Genomic DNA, 18509 nt, shown 5'->3' on the forward strand with positions numbered 1-18509 from the left:
GGGGAAACCAGATTCACTTATGTTATTAACTTATCAGCTGCAGTTATTCACTTAAGAACTGTGGCAAGAAAGGTGGTATAGTGACCAAAGTTACAATGGCATTGAAAAAAGTGACTGATGACCATTTTTCACACTTAGCAACCATTTTCACACTTAGCGACTGTTGCAGCATCCTCATGGTCACGTGATCAAAATGTTGATGTTTGGCAACAATTACAATTTATATTTGTAAATTGTAGTTATGTTGAAATAAAAAAAAATTACAATACTATTTTTGCGTTATATGAAAATTTTTGTTGCTCCATATAAAATTTTTAATCAAGCCCCCCCCCCCCCCCCCCGGTCAAAGATGTCCCTCTTTACCAATCTGAAAATCTGGTCACCTTATGTATATTCCTTTTAAGAAAATCTGAGTAGGCTGTGGCAATCGCAACTAAAAAAAAAGAATATGGGAAACTCAGGAAATATGAATAACTTATAAACACTAGGAGTTGGAAACTATGTTAAATGAGCTTTTTGATTTAATTTCCATTGTTCTTCCTTTCCCTTTTCTTTCTTCTAAAGATTTGCTGTCATACGAGTAGGAATTATGCCACTGGAAAAAAAACGTAGGCGATCAAATATTAATGCAACTAAACAAGGACCAGGAATCAGATGTAGGTTGAAATCTTAAATATTTTAAAAATCTAAAAATATTAAGAGAATAAAAACCTCAAAGGATGAATTGATTAGTTTTGTTTTCTCACATATTTAACTAATTATCTTAAATCATTAAAAAGAGTCTAGTGGTTTCTATTTGCTGCATATGGTGAGCAAAGAAAATTATACTTCTGTGCAAAAATGAGAGAGAAAAAGAGCATGCAAGGTATAACAATAAATTATTCAATCTTATTTTTGTAAGGATGTATACCTGAAAAATTAGAGAAATGAGCTGCAAATAATAATGTAATATTTAAAGACAAATGCAAAGTGCTTCATTTAGAAAACAGAAATCAAATGCAATGATATACAAACACATAGCTTGCCAATACTATTTATGAAAAACATTCTTGGAATTGTAACGAGATACTAATTATACATCAGTAATATTCCATTTCTGGAAAAAAACATGTAGGATTTTAAGTTGTATCAATAAAAATATAGTTTTCAAGTCATGGGAAGTAATGCTTTCAACACTTTTTTTTTCATGGTCAACCCATTTCAAGCATTGTATTTAATTCTGAACCTGAGATTTTAAAGATTGGGAAAATTGGAATAAGTTTAGGAAGAGGCAATGAGGATAATTGGGGACTAGACAGAAAGCCATCTGAAGAGATACTATATGGGGTAGGAATGGGTAAGTCTCAATATTATAGAGGAAAAGACTGAGGAGGGACCATATAATACATTTAGAATACTTGAAGGAATGTCATTCAGAAAAAGGCCAAGGCTGTCTTGTCTTGTTTTTGACTTGAATTGTCTGGTCTTGTCCTACCTTACATTTTACCTTATCCTTATTATTCTAAATTATGTGGGTTCAACTGGAAACTAGACAACCATCTCTCTGAAATGTTTTGCACTGAATTCTTGCATGGAATAGCAAGATTTCATCTATGATTGAAACAGCCCCTTCCTGTATAAATGTTTTTATTGTTTTATATCACAAATTTCATTTCTATATTGAACAGTGTGTTTTCTAGGTGTCCAAGGTGTTAAAAAATAAACATCATCATAATCATGTATATATAAACATATATATGGTAATATCGTTATTGAAAAGTATACCATCTTTCATTATGATATCAATTATATAACCATCAAAATATTTACTAATCAGTTTTTTCTTTCCCATGTAGTCCATATTTCACATAAATCTCTGTATTTGCCAACTAACCATTTGTAGAAAAGTTCCCATGTTATAAAATATTCTGAATCTTCTTTTTGTTTGATTTTTAGAGTTAACCTACCCATTTCTTCACATTCCAATAAGTCCCCTTCCTCTATGATTCAAACTTAATCGTCACCCAACTCTATTATTGTAAATATTCAGATATAGCCTACATGGAGACAGAGCTCCAAGAATCCAAATGATGACATCTACTGATTTTACTTTCGACATCTCCACTTCTATGGAGAATCAAATTAATACTTTACAATTCTTACTTGAGGACAAACTCAGCTCTAAGGTTGCCCAGATGACTAGATATCCTTTCTGTTATAAGGTTGAAGTATCCATAAAGTATCCTTATCCATCACATTTATCTAGGGTTTTAAAATGTGAATAGAGAAGTTTTCAACCATTGAATGGCCTTCCCTAATTTTTGGAACATTTTGTGACATAAAACAGAGCAATTTACTTCCCCCCCCCCCAAGAAATCTTGCATTACTCTTCTGGAGATCCCATGCAGATTAATCTGTTTTTTTTAAAGGTTACAGAAAGGGAAATTGCCTACAAAGGGTCATATTAAAACAAAGGATAAGAATTACCATAGGAAATAATGGGAGCTCTGTGAACAGCCTTAGGAAATAATAGGAGCTGAGAAAAGATTACTGCCTTGAATAGACTCCATTGAAATCAGTGGAAGCTCTACAGGGAATAAAGCATGGAATGGATTCTGAAAGGAAGCAGAAGGGGCCAAAAATATTGAAATGAGTTTGTGTTACCCTTGCTGCCAGATGATTTTAAATTTCCTTCCTATTAAAATATTCTACTACAAATATCAATGTATCTTCTGTTTCTCTTCTTCAGTAAATACCAAAGAAGCAGTTTGGTGTAGTGGTTAAGGCACCAGGCTAGAAACCGGAAGACCATGAGTTCTAGTCCTGCCCTAGGCACAAAACAGCTGGGTTGCTTGGGCCAGTCACTTCCTCTCAGCCCTAGGAAGGAAGCAATGGTAAACTACTTCTGAAAAATCTAGAAAGCCAGGCAAACTGCAAGGACTACTCAGGTGGTCACCTAGAATTGGACATGACTGAATGGAAGAAAAAAAATTAGACACCCCCCAAAATGGGGACAAAGAACAAGGTGAGGCTGAAGTAAATGATCCCTGAACTTGGAAGGGTGGGTTCTGGAATGATCTTTCTCTGAGACTGAATGTGGAATGTGAGCAATGGTATCTGGAAAAAAGATGAAAGGTTAATAGGAAATGTAATCATTCAATAGAAGTGTAATCATTCAAGATTCTGAACTAACAACTTTCCTTCCAGTTCCACATTGCCATTCATTCTCAGAAGGTCTGTCTTCCAATCCTTAGTTCATTCCCCCATTGCCAAGGTCTATTATTCCAATGACCTGCCTTTCATATCCTATTTTGGTTTCCTAACAGCATTTTGGATGGCTCTACTGATCATTGCAGCATAACAATTCACATCATCAAGTATGTAAAAATCTATGTATAGGTCTTCTTGTTTCTGGAAGATAGGTAAGTCTGGAAGAAACTGTTCCCAGATAATTTGCGTGTGTGTGTGTGTATATATACATGCTGAATATATACATATTTTGAACACACACACACACATGTGTGTAGATAAACAGGATATATTTATGATTTTCTAATACTAATACTTTCTATGTATTGAATCCAGAATTCTGTCAACCCCAAGACATGGATCAGAATAGGAAATCAACTCCATAATAAGAGAAAAAACCCACTATTATTAAGATTGGCTAACATAATCTTCCAAGTCTATTTACTACCATTTTACCACACTGTTATCATCTATCAGATCACCTATATTTTAAACTGTGATAGATTTTACCATTCTAAATATTATTTTCTAAATAAGCAATCTTCACCTCTTCTCTAAGAAAATCACTATAAATCATAGAAAACCACTACCTTAAATGTAAGCTAAGGTAAAGACCCCATGCATTATGAATGAATCTGGGCCAACATTCCACATTTGTGTCAGAAATCTAGCCAAATAAAAGCATTAAATTGCAGCCATGGAGAAATTATCACTCATGTTTAAGGATTCTAAAATCTCAGAAAATTAAAACAAAACAAAACAAGGTATTGGTATTTTATATATTCTATATCCATTCACCAAGAGTAACACAATCGTTTTGTATTCATATAACAACTCTAAATGTCTTCTATTGCTTTGCCACATTAATTGTTCCAAATGAATGGCTGAGTTGCCACTTATATTTAACACTTCTTGACCTCCTTTTTTAAAAAAATTAATAGCCACTCAGCAGAACAGAAGGCATCTGCAGTTTTTTTTTTTAAAAAAAGCGAATTCAAGCAGGGATTTTTCTTGATTGTTTCTTCAGTTAAGAGCTTCAGCCTGTTTTACCTAGGCAATGCTTTCTGCATATCTCTGTCAAGGTGAATTTCTTTACGCTTTACGTAATCCAAGATTATTATTTTTTTCTCCTAGATTTCAATAGGGGCTGTATTCAGCCAACACACAGATATTGCCTATTGGTAGACATGGGTGGTAATTTTGAAGCCAAAGTTCAGAAACTGCTTTTTAAACCCCCGTTGAATTTTCCTTCCCTCCCTCCTCTTTTCAACCACAGTTAACTCCCACTGTGGCGGAGGGAAAGCAACGAATTGCACCCCTATTGTGCTGACAGATCAGATGATGGAGGCTCTTGACCTTGCATGGATTCTCAATTACTTGTTAGGCTACTTTTCTCTTCTTTGTGAAAGTAGTGGTACCTGCTAGGCCATCATCTGTGCCTCACAGCCTCTTTTGGCTGCCCTTCTCAGCAACCCAATAACCTTGTCACCTTGGAAGATGCGCAAGCCGACCCTTGCTTCCACATTTTAAAGAAAATAGCTAAATAATTCAAGAAGTGCATTTAAATGCAGGGGTAAATCCAGCTTCTTTGGTCATCTGCTTTCACTTATTTTCTTAAATAGGTGTCTCAAAAGTTGCGGGTTGCTTCCTTCTCACCCCTTCCCTGTTCCACTTCCCTTTTTTAGAAATGAACAGAAGATATGTATAGCAATAGCACTTAGACTTATGAGAGTTTTTCAAACTTATGATGTAGCAGCATCCCCATGGTCACGTAATCAAAATTCAGATGCTTGGCAACTGATTCATATTTATGACAGTTGCAGTGTCTCGTGTGATCACCTTTTCCCATCTTCTAACAAGCAAAGACGAGGAGATTCACTTAACAACTGTGTTACCAATAACTGCAGTGATTCACTTAACAACTGTAACAAGGAAGGTTGCAAACTGGGGCAAAAGCCACTTAACAAATGTCTTGCTTAGCAACAGAATTTAGGGCTCAACTGTGGTCATAAGTCAAGGATTACTGGTATTGCACCTCTAGTTCTCTGAAGGTGTTAGCTAAATCACACTGCCCTGGATATTTGTGAACAATTTCTTTTGCAATGGAGAAATAATATACTGTATTTCCCTCAAGAATTCTTCAGGATAAACAAATTCAAAAATTGATATGTCACTTAACCATCATTACCATTTTGCATTATCCTTCCCCTGCCATGCCCACCAAACCACGTCCACAGAACCATTAGTAAAAAAAACAAATTTCACAATTGTATTGATAGTATTTTATAATTCTTTCTGCAGAGGGTTGGACTAGAAGACCTACAAGATCCCTTCCAACTCTGTTATTCAAATTAATTAGCTGGCTAAAAAAAATACTTTGAATTTCTTACACATCAGCATTAAGTTTATTTTCTTATTTAGCATATGGAAAAAAACATTTAAGACCTCGTTGTTTTGCACTGATAGTAAAATGGGTTATTTCACAGTAACACTACATAGGATACCTTGCATACCTAATTATTATTTAAATATTATTCCCTAACTACTCCTTATTTGTGACTGTCATGAAATGCTCCAGGTATGGCATAGAGTCAGCAACTCTTACATAATATAAAAAGGGGGTGGAGATTATTTTATTATTTTTATTTCTTTTATATTGTCTTTTTATTTCCTGTAAGCTGCCTTGAGTCATCTGTGAGCAAGTAGAACGTCAAGTTGGTATGGCATTTTGCTCTGATTGTAGCTAATATCTCCTGCTTCTTTATAAAAATAACTATTTAAATGGCAGACATTTTTTTTCCTCAGTTAAATATTGTCTTGCTTCTCACCAAAAGGTCTAAGCTACTGCATACAAATCTTTTCTTAAGCTATGAAATAGAATTAAACAGAATTATCCTTTTGAGCTCCACTAAAGTATTGCAAAGCTTAGAGCATCTGCATTCACAGGAATGGGTCACACTATACTTTTCATCCTTGAGTGTGGACGTTGCAATGCTTCTCAGGGTTTTTAGCAGCATCCTCCACATTCTTCAATGTGAGATACAAAAGATAAACATAGCAGAAATATATTTTGCAGGATACTCAACACAATTTAAACAGGAACTAATGAAGGAAGAAAGGAAGGAAGGGACAGGCACATGCTTAGTAGATTTTCTAAGGGAATTTTATTATATGGGATATATTCTATGGATTTTCCAAAGACTCTGAAATTATATGAGAAGGATCAGGAAAACAAATGACATGGAGATGATGATGCATTAGATTTAAAGAAGACAGGATGCCTGCATGAATTGAAAGTTATGATTAACTATCAATCAATACCTATCAGTGTGTCCTACCTCACAGGATTGTGGAAGAAAATGAGATATCTGTTACCATGAACTTTTAGAAGAAAGGTAGAATACAAATAAACAAAACTTTCTGAAATCTGCTTAGTGATCAGTCTGAGGTTAGAAATTTGCTTTCCCCCAAATACTACTAGATAACACTTTGGCACTTACATAGCTGCTTACATATTATCACCCTTTAATATTAAAGTGGTTACCATAACTTATTCATATTCTCTTATTTTCCTGTTCAAAATATTTTACAAAGTAAAGATAAAATAATATTTTGTTTCCAAAATATATGTTGAGAAAGGAAAAACCATATTTTAACCTCATGACTTGGTAGACAACACTTGGATGTTAATATGGATAAAAGAGACATTTACAACCTTTGATGTGAGGTTTGCATTTTTTAAAATTTAATCCATGGAAAAGCTGGAACCAGATAACATTGCCAACTTCAAAAAAAATATCCATAATTTATTATCTTAAATTTTAACCATGTTTTTCCTGTGCCTGGGGTGTGTTTATGATATTACTAATGAAGTTTCTTCTGGAAGTATACGATGGATGCTTTAATCTGAACTTTGGGAGAATATTACCATTTGGTCCATATATTTCCTCTCCTTTTTTACCCAAGATAGTCCTAAAAACCTTATTCTGTGACAGAACTTTATTATAGAATTCTACCCCACCTCTAGCAAAGCTGGGAGAAATGGAGGCTGCCTTTCTGTCTGCCCTATAATCGAATGCCTGGCTTACAGTATCATATAATAGACAATAGCCCATCAACCCAAGTGCCACAACTGCCATGTTATAAATGCTTCGGAGTACTACTGGAGCATAATATAAACCCAAGACCTGCTTTACAGTTACTCCAGAAATATAGGACCCAGCCAGACAAATGGGGGCAACAGTTGCACATATTAAAGGCCTATTTTGTTGCAAGTCAATGATCTCTCTTGCAATGGCAAACTTCTGAGCCTCTGGAGAAAGTGTTAAGGCATCCTTCAAAGCCAGTCCCTCTGGGCTTGTCCAGTTCACTTTCTTGCCTCTAAGATGAACGTCTATCTTGGCAATCTGCTGTTCACCACTGGCTCTATTACTGAAATGATATGGGATGCCCACCACACAACCTTTGGCTCTCCATGGTAGACCAGCGCTTACGGTGTGCAGTGTGCAAGTCTTAATGGCATCGTAACGATCTGCTGACTTCACTTTGACATCACAGAGGATGTTATAGAACAGGTTCTGCATATCTTCCGAAAGCCTCAATGGCTTTCCATGGTCCCAGGCCTGATATATTGATTTGAACAACTCCTTTGAGAACACGTGGAAAGTCAAATTGGCACCAAACAATCCAGCACAAGAAATGGACAAAAAAGCAGTCCTGTGTTTCTCCATCATAGCGACTGCCTTCCATAGAGAATGAAAGGCCATGTTCAACTTCCAGCTAGATTCTGTTCAAAGAATATATCTGCACAAAAAGAAAAATCTCAATGAGTAGGTGGAATTACTTTAAACTGATAGAGAAATAGCACTATATTCAATAACCAGAATGCAACTGCAGGAATACAGTAATGAAGCACACTTTTTCATGCTGTTACAGCAGTCACATCTTTTTCAACAGCAAAGAGGACGTGCGCATATGTGCATAAGTAAACATCCTAAAGCAGCTTTTGCAATAGTTGGAAAATAACATGGCTAGAAAAAGGCATGGTCTAAAAGACATGCTTTATAATTCCCTGGAAGCACAGTCTTAATCTCCTATTTATACTCTTGTACAAGTAGTCTTCGACTTATGACCACAGTTGGGTCCAGAATTTCTGATGCTAAGCCAGGTGGTTATTAAGTGAATTCTGTTCAACTTTACAATCTTTTTAGCCACAATTCTTATGCAAATCACTGAATTCATAAGTGAATCACTTGGTCGATAAACAAATCCATTTTCCCCCATTGGTTTTGCTTGTTGCCAGAAGCCAATTAAGGAGTTCACAAATGGTGATCACATAACCCCAGGATGCTGCAACCATCGAATACACACTGGTTGCCAAGCACCCAAATTCTGATCACAGGACCATAGGGATGCTGCAGCTGTCAGTCATAAGTCAATTTTTTCAATGTTGTATCTTCAAACAGTTGCTAAATGAATGATTGTAAATCAATGACTACTTGTATAATGATGATTCAAGAAAGCTGAACAAATCAGTCAGGAATGGGTAATCTTTTGCTTGCATTCACAACTGCAGTACAGATGCTCTTGTATATGCAATTCACAATGAGGGGCAAATTCCCATTCCATGATGACTAGCAAGCACTGTCTGTGTGAAGACAAATGCTGATTGACTGCAATGAAAACAGAGAGTTGAAACACTTTGTGTAGAAGTCCTTCTCTAGGAACAGCAATGGAAGGTAGGCCAATTGCCCAAAACATGTCTACTTTGTGCTTATAAAAACAAATTGCAATCACAGAAAGCCAGGAGAAGTGCTTCCTTTTCTAGATGCAGTCTACTCTATACTGTATAAATGTGATTATTATTAAAGGAATTTAATATAACTAGAATCAGCAGAATAGTGAGAAAAAGAAATTGGATTCAGATTCCACTTGCCAGTCACATGATTGTGTTCATAAGAACAATTCCATGAATTGTCAAGTCTCTTTCCCTCTTCTCCCACCTCTCTCTCTCTCTCTCACACTCATATACAAATAATTACAATATATTACTCTCAATTTTGCCCTTTTGCTTATCTGTCAGACATTATTCTATTGTATTTGTTGAGTTCTTTCTGCCTTACCATTCTTTTCAGCCCTAAGATTTTTGATAGTTTTTAAAATTAAATTGATCATTATGATGAGAGAAAGCAATATCAATAGGACAACTGCACAGGAGATCAGTCTTTCTGAATAGCAATGTAGTAAAGTAAATCAATCAATCACAGGATCAATTAGTCAAAGAAGAAGGTCAGAAGAAATACAACTCATTGGGGCATTGTCACCACAGCAAGGAAGCTACTTCACTTTCTGTTGAAACAGAAAGCAACAATACATTTAAAATAGCACAACAGCCTTAAAGCACTTAATCTATGTTTTTTACAATGCTGCAACGGTATATAAAGTATATCGGCCTCAACACTTTTTTTTTTGGCTAGAACAACAATAACATCACAACTCTGGAATATTCCAGATCACACAACTAGTCTGTAGACTGATAGCACAATTCAAAGATAACCTTATTTAAATAAAGATTGCATTGAACTGTCGTAGACTTTATTCACATATCACCTTCTTTGGCTTTGCAAGTCACTATACAACTCTTCACTGGAACAAGTGAGGAGCATAAATTATAAAGATTATTATCCTCAACTCAGTATAGAGCACTGTACCACTATTAAGAATCTTCAGAGCTATAGGGTTTCCTGCCTAAGCAGGGGGTTGGACTAGATGACCTCCAAGGTCCCTTCCAACTCTTGTTATTCTATTCATTACACACCAAGCTCTTCCTTCTCTAAATATCCGACTTTATATGCAAAACACAGAAAAAGCCTTGCAGTTTGGGCTTATCCCGTCGCCTCCCAATTGGGTTATTTATCGTTTAACCTGAAAACCAAGGCGCCTACGCATAATATCTAGGTAGACACGGAAAATACTAGGTTTCTACACCAGCATGCAACTGAATAGAGTGGAACTGCTCAGAATCCCGCATTTACCGTACTCCTTTCAATATATTGGTGCCAGATAGCACAGAGGAAGGAGGAAAAAAAAAACACGTGGAAACCATAAAGCAGGTGACCTGTCGCAAAAGCCGAGTGCCGCGACGCGGCGAGAGAACGACGTCATCGGAGGTCGGAGTTGCTATGGCGACGAGGAGGTCTTCCGATTCTGCGCAGGGTCGCTTCTTGCCCCGAGGCTTAGTTCAGGGGGTGGGGAAACGATGGCCCTTTTAATGACTTCTTGTGGACTTCAATTCCCAGAATTCCTGAGCCAGCAGGAATTCTGGGAGTTGAAGTCCACAAATCATAAAGGAGCCATTGTTTCCCACCTCTAGCGGGACCTTAGCGTTGCTTTTTTTTGTTTGTTTTCCTTTCCCCACTCAGAGCTCGTTTTCTGGCTCCTAAGGCCGACCCTTCGGAAACTTAAGTGAGGAGTAAGACAGATATAAGATTAGTGGTTTCCTTGGTGCTCTCTGAGCTTGCTTGTTTTCTTGCAGACGTTTCGTTACCTTAACTAGGTAACATTCGTGCTGGTAAGGAGTGCTGTTCGCTGATAGCACTGATGATGTTGCCTAGTTAAGGTAACGAAATGTCTGCAAGAAAATAAGCAAGCTCAGAGAGCACCAAGGACCCCTCATTTCAACCCTGAGCTACAAATATTCTCCTTTATTGGTACTAGTGGTGTCTTCTGGAGAGAGAAAGAATGAGAATGGGAGGAAGAAAGAAAAGTGTGTCTGCGAATATCATTTAGGACCACTATCATTTAGAAACCACCTCTTAACTGATCCCTGAAAATCCTGCGCTTTGAATCTGTTTCTTATCGGGGATTATTTTTGCACCATCTGTAATCATCTGCAAATATATGTCATATTTAATACAACTTGTGCCTTAGAGGCGAGGGAAGCCAAAAGCAGCTGCTAAGTTGGCAGGGAATGTGGCTTGAGGAAAAAATGGCCTGCCCTTGCCTGCTGTGGACAGCTGTGGAAATGGCCAGATGTCTTGTAAAGGGCTCTTTAGCACAGAGAGGCTGGAACCAGGCTCCCTCCCCGGGAGTCTGGTTCTCAGAGGAAGTTCTTGAGGGGAACTTCTCTCAACGTCTTAAGAGAAGTTCCCCTCCAGAGCTCTTGGCAGGCTCATCTGTTTTGTATCCTCACTAGCTATGAGATTAGTGTTTTAAATCAGGAATGGGAGTGATCCAGGGTCTTTGCTGTATTACAACTAGATGCATGTCATCACACTCTGGAATGTGCGTGTGTATGTATGTTTCTGCATGCTGCTCATCTGGGATACAGCTGGGGATTCAGTTAGCCACACTTGCTGTTAAAACACAATATTCAAAAGCAAACAGTGGAATCCACATCTTCTCTAAGTTTTAATCAAGGCAAAAGCAGCAAGATAAACATATCCTTTCTCCTCACTTCCTATCCCTTTTAAAGTATTATTTTCAAACATATATCAATATGCTTTAGCATATACACATAACTACGCTGCCTGAGTTTATTCACTTTGGCTGAGCCAAAAAATTGCTTTGCTTTAATGTGGTGGTTATATAAACTAAGCTTTTGTGGTTTGTAAACTATGTTTTTTCCACACCCACTTCATAATTAACACTAATCCCAGAGTACTATAGAAATATACATGGAACTGATCTGTATATCTAACCAATAGCACATTGTTCACAGCAATCCAAGAGTCAAGTGGTGCTCCCTTCTGATGGTTGATACTTTGCTTTGTTTTTAAACGTCTATTGGCATTGTTGTATAGTATTGTAATGTGAAAGAGGCTCATTTACCAAACAGAAAAATGAAGATGATTTAATTTACAAATCAATCCATGCATTCATTTTTATATTAGATCAAAGCAAATTGGTTACTGTTTTTGAACCTGTTGCATTGTGGTTTGAGACTTAAACGGCAGGGGTTTACATTGGTTTCTCCCACTTCCGAAGTCTCTGCTATCATATGCAGCACTTTAACACTTGACAAGGGTCATCTCCTTCCCATTCCTGATCTGATCATTGCTTTTTGAAGCCAACCATTGGGGATTATTAAAAATGGCAGCCAGTCACCACTCCATCCTCTTTTCTTATTCTACCTTTTCCACAATTGGCTTTCAAAAGGGAGGTGGGGGACGATGATGAAGATTAAAACTTCCAATGGCTACTGGGCAGATGGAGCAGTAATGCCATCCCAGAAGAAAAGGTGGAAATGGGAGGAGGAGGAAAAGCCTAGAATAAATAAGAAGGTAGGATGAGTTCCTGCCAAGGAGAAACTGGCTCCGCCATAGCTCCAGAGGAAATTCTGCAAAACCACCTTCTCAGTGTTTCTTCTGAGACTGAAAGCCAGTTAATAATTAATCAGCTCAGCATGCCAAACCCCATGGAAGTCACATCATTGGGACTGGTGCCACCTATAGAAAGAGATTTGAATGGAGAAGAATGGAAAGATTGGTAGCTTAGATGAATTATTTTATTACTTAACAAAATACAGCATTTAAAACTATGGTAAATTCTATTGTAATATAAGTATATGATGGTTTGTTTGCCTAAGTTTTGGTACCTTAACTGTTTGGAGAAACATATTTACAACATTTTTTTAAAAACTTTTCCTCAATGAAGTAAGTGAAACTAAAATCTAAGACTGCCCCACCCCCCAGGTGACTGGAGAAAAAACAGACCTGGATTTTAATTTCAGATATTTCCTCACCCTTTATTTCCCTCCACCTGTAGCCCCAAGTTCTGAACATATAGAGGTATCATATAGCCATTACATTTACAAATAAATAGAACTAATTTCTTGCAAAAGTTGTCTCAGCTAGCTAATAGCAACGACAATTTCTGATTGCAAAAGGCTTTACGATTTAGGAATAAGTATAAGGTGACCAGATTTTCAGATTGGTAAAGAGGGACACCTTTGACCAGGCCGGGGGGTGGGGGGTGGGGGTTGATTAAAAATTTTATACGGAGCAACAAAAATGTTCATATAACGCAAAAATAGTATTGTAAATTTTTTTATTTCAACATAACTACAATTTACAAATATAAATTGTAACTCTTGCCAAACATCAAAATTTTGATCACGTGACCATGAGGATGCTGCAACGGTCGCTAAGTGTGAAAATGGTTGCTAAGTGTGAAAAATGGTCATCAGTCACTTTTTTCAATGCCATTGTAACTTTGGTCACTATACCACCTTTCTTGCCACAGTTCTTAAGTGAATAACTGCAGCTGATAAGTTAGTAACATAAGTGAATCTGGTTTCCCAAATTGCCTTTGTCAAAAGGCAATTAAAATGACCCCAGGACACTGAAACCATCATAAATACAAATCTGTTGCCAAACATCAAAATTTTGATCGCGTGACCATGAGGATGCTGTGACAGTCGCTAAGTGTGAAAATGGTCGCTAAGTGTGAAAAATGGTCATCAGTCACTTTTTTCAATGCCATTGTAACTTTGGTCACTATACCATCTTTCTTGCCACAGTTCTTAAGTGAATAACTTCAGCTGGTATTTTGTATTTTGGATAGAATCTTTTTTTAAATAGTCTAAGACAATTTAAAAAAAGAATCCACACAGAATAAATTGAAGTAAAACATTTCAAAGTATTGTGCATAGAATTTTAAAAAATTGTTTCACTTCAATTTATTTTGGATAGAATCTTTTTTTAAATAGTCTAAGACAATTTAAAAAAAGAATCCACACAGAATAAAACTTTTACAAAATCCTATGCACAATTAATAAAATATTATTTTAAAATACATTAAAAAAGAAAAGAAAAAAACCCAGCTGACTTACCAGCAGGCACAAGTGAGCATTCCAAGTCAATCCAGAATGATATAGATGTTAATACAAAGAACTGGACAAATTAAAATGGTGAAATTAGTCAGGGAAATATTTTTCAAAGAAACTTTGCCACCATTTTTTTCCACACGTGCCGACCTCCAACCTCCATGTCCCTCCCGTCTGGAAAATCCAGGAAGTAACACTTGCGGCTTCTCTAGCCAAGTATTTCCTGCAGCTCTATGGTAATTGGTCATTTTTTCTTATAAAATGAGGTAAAAGGGGCGGGGGGGGGGTCTGTTTTGTTGCTTTAACGTTTTAATATCTTCAATGAAAGTACTGAGACAGAGAGAGAGGTTAGTTAGACAGAGTGCCTTTTGTCTTGCCCCGGTTAGGATTTCTTAAGCAAATCCACTGAGCTTTCAACATGAAGCCAGAAAATTGGGACTTTTTAAAAACGCCCCAGGACACGGGACAAATTGTTATAAATCGTGACTGTCCCGCTGAAATCGGGATGTCTGGTCACCTTAAATAAGTACCTAAAAATATTATTACAATTTAGTTTTCAATTAGTCTGCTAGGTGGTGCTGTAGGACATATTCTAAGTAAATTCCAAGCTAGCAGTTTATTGTGGGTACATTGGAAGCAAACTAAAAGTAGAATTGTACATGATTTTCATTTGTTTCAGTTCTAGGTGTTTTTTTTTAACACTGTGCTTAGTTTTCTGTCATATTAAAATGATGAAATGGAAAAAGATGCTTGTGTACAAGGTTTTTCCCCCAACAGTGCCATTAGTTTAGAATAATGCTTAATTCATTTCTCTGTATATTTTAAAATTTGTTTTCACAGTAGTGATGGGATAAGAAAATTGAATACAGAAGGATTTCATTTTTTCCCATTCTCCTCCTTTCCTAAAGAATGAAAATTAGAACATTTGTTTGGTCTAATGATTAAGGCACTTGACTAAAAACCAGAAGACCTAGCCTTATCTTTGGCATGAAAACTGGTTGGATGACTTTGAGCCCAGTCATCCTCTCTCACCCAACTCATCTCATAGGGATTGATTGATTGATTGATTGATTATGCTGTCCATCTCACTATTCAAAGTGACTCTGAGGGGATTAAATATAGTAAAAATAGAGATATAAAAACAATTTAAAATTTCAGAAGGCTAAATACAGACTAAACACTACAGGCTTAGAGTGGAATGAAGATGGTGCATTCTCTGTCACTGCACCAACTACCCCTAGCCTGCAGCTTCTTCATCAAGGCCCCATACCAACTACCTGGAAACTAAAACATATGAAGAACGGTTGCAGGAATTGGATATGGCTAGTCTAGAGAAAAGAAGGACTAGGAGTGACATGATAGCAGTATTACAGTATTTGAGAGGCTGCCACAAAGAAAAGGGGGGCAATTTATTTTCCCAAAGCACCAGAGGATGGGACAAGAAATAATGGATGGAAACTAATCAAGGAGAGAAGTAGCCAGGAATTAAGGAGAAACTTCCTAACAGCGAGGATAATTAACCAGTGAAACAGCTTGCCTTCAGAAATTGTGGCTTCAGCACTGGAGGTTTTTAAGAAGAGAGTGGATCAACAGCCACTTGTCTGAAATGGTATTGGGTAAAATGACCAGATTTTAAAATTGGTTAAGCGGGACACCATTGACAGGGTGGTGGTGGTGTGTTCTTGATTATTTTTTTTGCTGCCCGGTGCTGCGGCTGAGATGAAGCTGCCAAAGCTCCCGCTGGTGCCCCGGCGCATAGCAGCGGCGGTGCCGCCTCCCTCCCCCTCCGCTCGGAGCACCTGAGCTGGGCACCGTGTTACCCCTGCCGCCGCCTCCTCCTCCTCCGCCATGCTTTTGAGAAGCCATGGGGCCTTTTTTTTCCTGCTCCCGCCCCCTCCGCCGCCTTCCTACTGGCTCCCGCGGCCTCATGGCTCCTCAAAAGCATGGTGGAGGAGGAGGGGGCAGGGGTAATGTGGTGCCCAGCTCAGGTGCTCTGAGCAGAGGGGGAGGTGCTGCTGCCATGGGCGGGGGTGCCAGTGGGAGCTTGGCGGCTTCACCTCAGCCGCAGCACCAGGTGGCAAAAGTTTTAATCAATAACACGCACACACCATTCCATTCCTAGGCAGAAGAAAGAGACTCCAGGGAGGAGACCTTGGCCAGTCATTGGAAGGCATTTGAGAAGGAGAAAAGCAGGCAAGGAAACTTCTCAAGAAGTTCTAGAAGCAGCTGCTTCTCCTCTGGGCTGGAGGGAGGGGAGGAGAAGGAAGGAGGGAAGGAAGGAAGGAAAGAAAGAAAGAAAGAAAGGTAGATAGGGAAGGAAAGAAGGAGGGAAGCAGGAAGGGGAGGAGGGAGGAGAAGGAAGGAAGGAGAGAAGGAGGGAAGGAGGAAGGGAGGGAGAAAAAGGAAGGAAGAAAGGAAGGAAAGATGGGAGGGAAGGAAAGATGGGAGGGAAGGAAAGGGGAGGGAGGCGAAAGGGAGGAAGGGGAAAGGGAGGAAGGGAAGAGAAGGGCACCTTTTATTGTCCTCATCTTGTAAAAGCCCCACAGGCTGTGACCCCGAGCACGGCTCCTTCCCCGGGCACGGCCCACCTGCTCTACTGGCCCCGCTTCCTTCCGAAGCAAAGCTCCCGGGCGCCAGCTGCCTCTTTGTCGGAAGGCGAGGCAGAGCCGCCCCGATCGAAGGCGTTTCAAGCAGGGCAGCAGGGAGCAGGCCATCGAGAGTCCAATATTTCTCGAACCTCAAAATGCTGTTCACCATCAATCAACAGGGGGGCAGGTGGTGGGTCCACAGGCGGACGTAAAGACGAAAAATGAACTGGTTTAATGAGGTTAACGTGGAAAACTGGATAAACACGGCTGAGATGCTTGGGTAGCTGCAAACGAACCGAAACAGGATTGATGACCTTGATGATGGGAAATGGGCCCAACTTAGGCCCCAACTTCCTAGACTTTTGTGTAGTTTGAAGGAACTTCGTGGATAAATAAACCTGGCCACCCACTTTGTACTGGTAAGGTTGCGCACGCTTCTTATCAGCCTGTTTCTTATGAGTGCGATGCGCAGCATCCAAAGTACTAAGTGCCAAAGGCCAAATATGGCTCAATCGCTCACTCCACTCAGAGACGGAAGAAACTTGTGGTTGCTCAAGGGGAACTTCAGGAATAGGAACAAAGTCCTGATCAGACACAACACGAAAAGGAGTGAATCCAGTGCTGCTATGGACAGAATTATTATAAGCCACTTCAGCGTGCGGCAACAAGTCCACCCAATCATCTTGCTGATAATTGATGAAACAACGTAAATATTGTTCCAGAACAGAATTAGTCCTCTTGCAAGCCCCATTAGTCTGAGGGTGGTGGGTGGAGCTTAGACCCTGGGTGGAGCCAATGCGCTTAAGAAATTCCTTCCAGAAAACAGAAGTGAATTGGACACCTCTATCGGAAATGATGCGATCAGGCACCCCATGCAAACGGTAAATGTGAGAAATGAAGAGCTTAGCAAGTGCCTTCGCAGAAGGAATCTTGTGGCACGGAATAAAATGAACTTGTTTGGAAAATAAGTCAGTAACCACCCATATGACGGTGTGCCCCTGGCTCTCGGGAAGTTCGACAATAAAGTCCATAGAAATTTCCTTCCAAGGGGCGACAGGGTGGGCTACAGATTGGAGTAGACCTTGCAGTTTCCCTGGTGGTCGTTTAGCGGCTGCACAGACCGGACAACTGGCAACATAAAGTTCAATGTCTTTTTTCAAAGTGGGGCACCAAAACTGCCTCTTCACCAAATGCAGCATCTTCACAAATCCAAAGTGACCCGCCAACTTGGAATCGTGAGCCCGTTGGAGAACAATGAGATGAAGAGAGGCAGGGACGTAAAGTTTCGCCCCAATCCACGGTAAATCGTCCCTCATCGTGCATTCACCTTGATGCTGCTGGAACCAGTCATCCTGGGAAAGGGCCTGTTTGAGGTCAGAAAGGAAATCTTGAGGCACTTCTACTTTCGAGCCCGCCTACTGCCGAGTGACAACCGGAGCAGCAAGGCTGGATGCGGGAACCACGGGTTGAACAATACTCAGCTTAGAACAGTTGTACTGAGGGAGTCTGGACAAAGCATCAGCCATGAAATTTTTTCCTCCTGGGATGTACTTGAGTGTGAAATTGAATCGATTGAAATGCTGAGCCCAGCGCATCTGCTTAGGGGAGAGGCGCCTCGGAGTCCTCAAAGCCTCTAAGTTCTTATGGTCAGTCCACAACTCAAATGGGTGCTTAGCGCCCTCCAGAAAGTGGCGCCACGTGGCCAAAGCCCAACGCACCGCAAATGCTTCTTTCTCCCAGATTGCCCAACGCCTTTCTGTGTCCGTGAGCTTACGGGAGGTGTATGCGCATGGTTGTAAATTACCTTGGTCATTGGCCTGAAGCAAGACGGCCCCAACTGCCACGTCGCTGGCATCAGCTTGAACAAC

General features: G+C 39.2%; 1 protein-coding gene across 1 annotated transcript; it reads right to left on the reverse strand.

The window, feature by feature from the left end:
- Positions 1-5495: 5495 nt before the first annotated feature.
- On the reverse strand, positions 5496-10356 carry TMEM177 (transmembrane protein 177). Its single transcript, XM_014054441.2, has 2 exons — positions 10263-10356; positions 5496-8031 (listed from the first exon to the last, which is right to left on the reverse strand). Exon 2 carries the CDS (start codon positions 7992-7994, stop codon positions 7050-7052), a length of 945 nt encoding a protein of 314 aa, XP_013909916.1. The 5' UTR covers positions 7995-8031; positions 10263-10356; the 3' UTR covers positions 5496-7049.
- Positions 10357-18509: the final 8153 nt, after the last annotated feature.

This window comes from Thamnophis sirtalis, unplaced genomic scaffold (genome assembly GCF_051295495.1).
Source record: "Thamnophis sirtalis isolate CommonGarterSnake01/CBP01778 unplaced genomic scaffold, rThaSir2_p1.2 scaffold_1, whole genome shotgun sequence".
Lineage (NCBI taxonomy): Eukaryota > Metazoa > Chordata > Lepidosauria > Squamata > Natricidae > Thamnophis > Thamnophis sirtalis.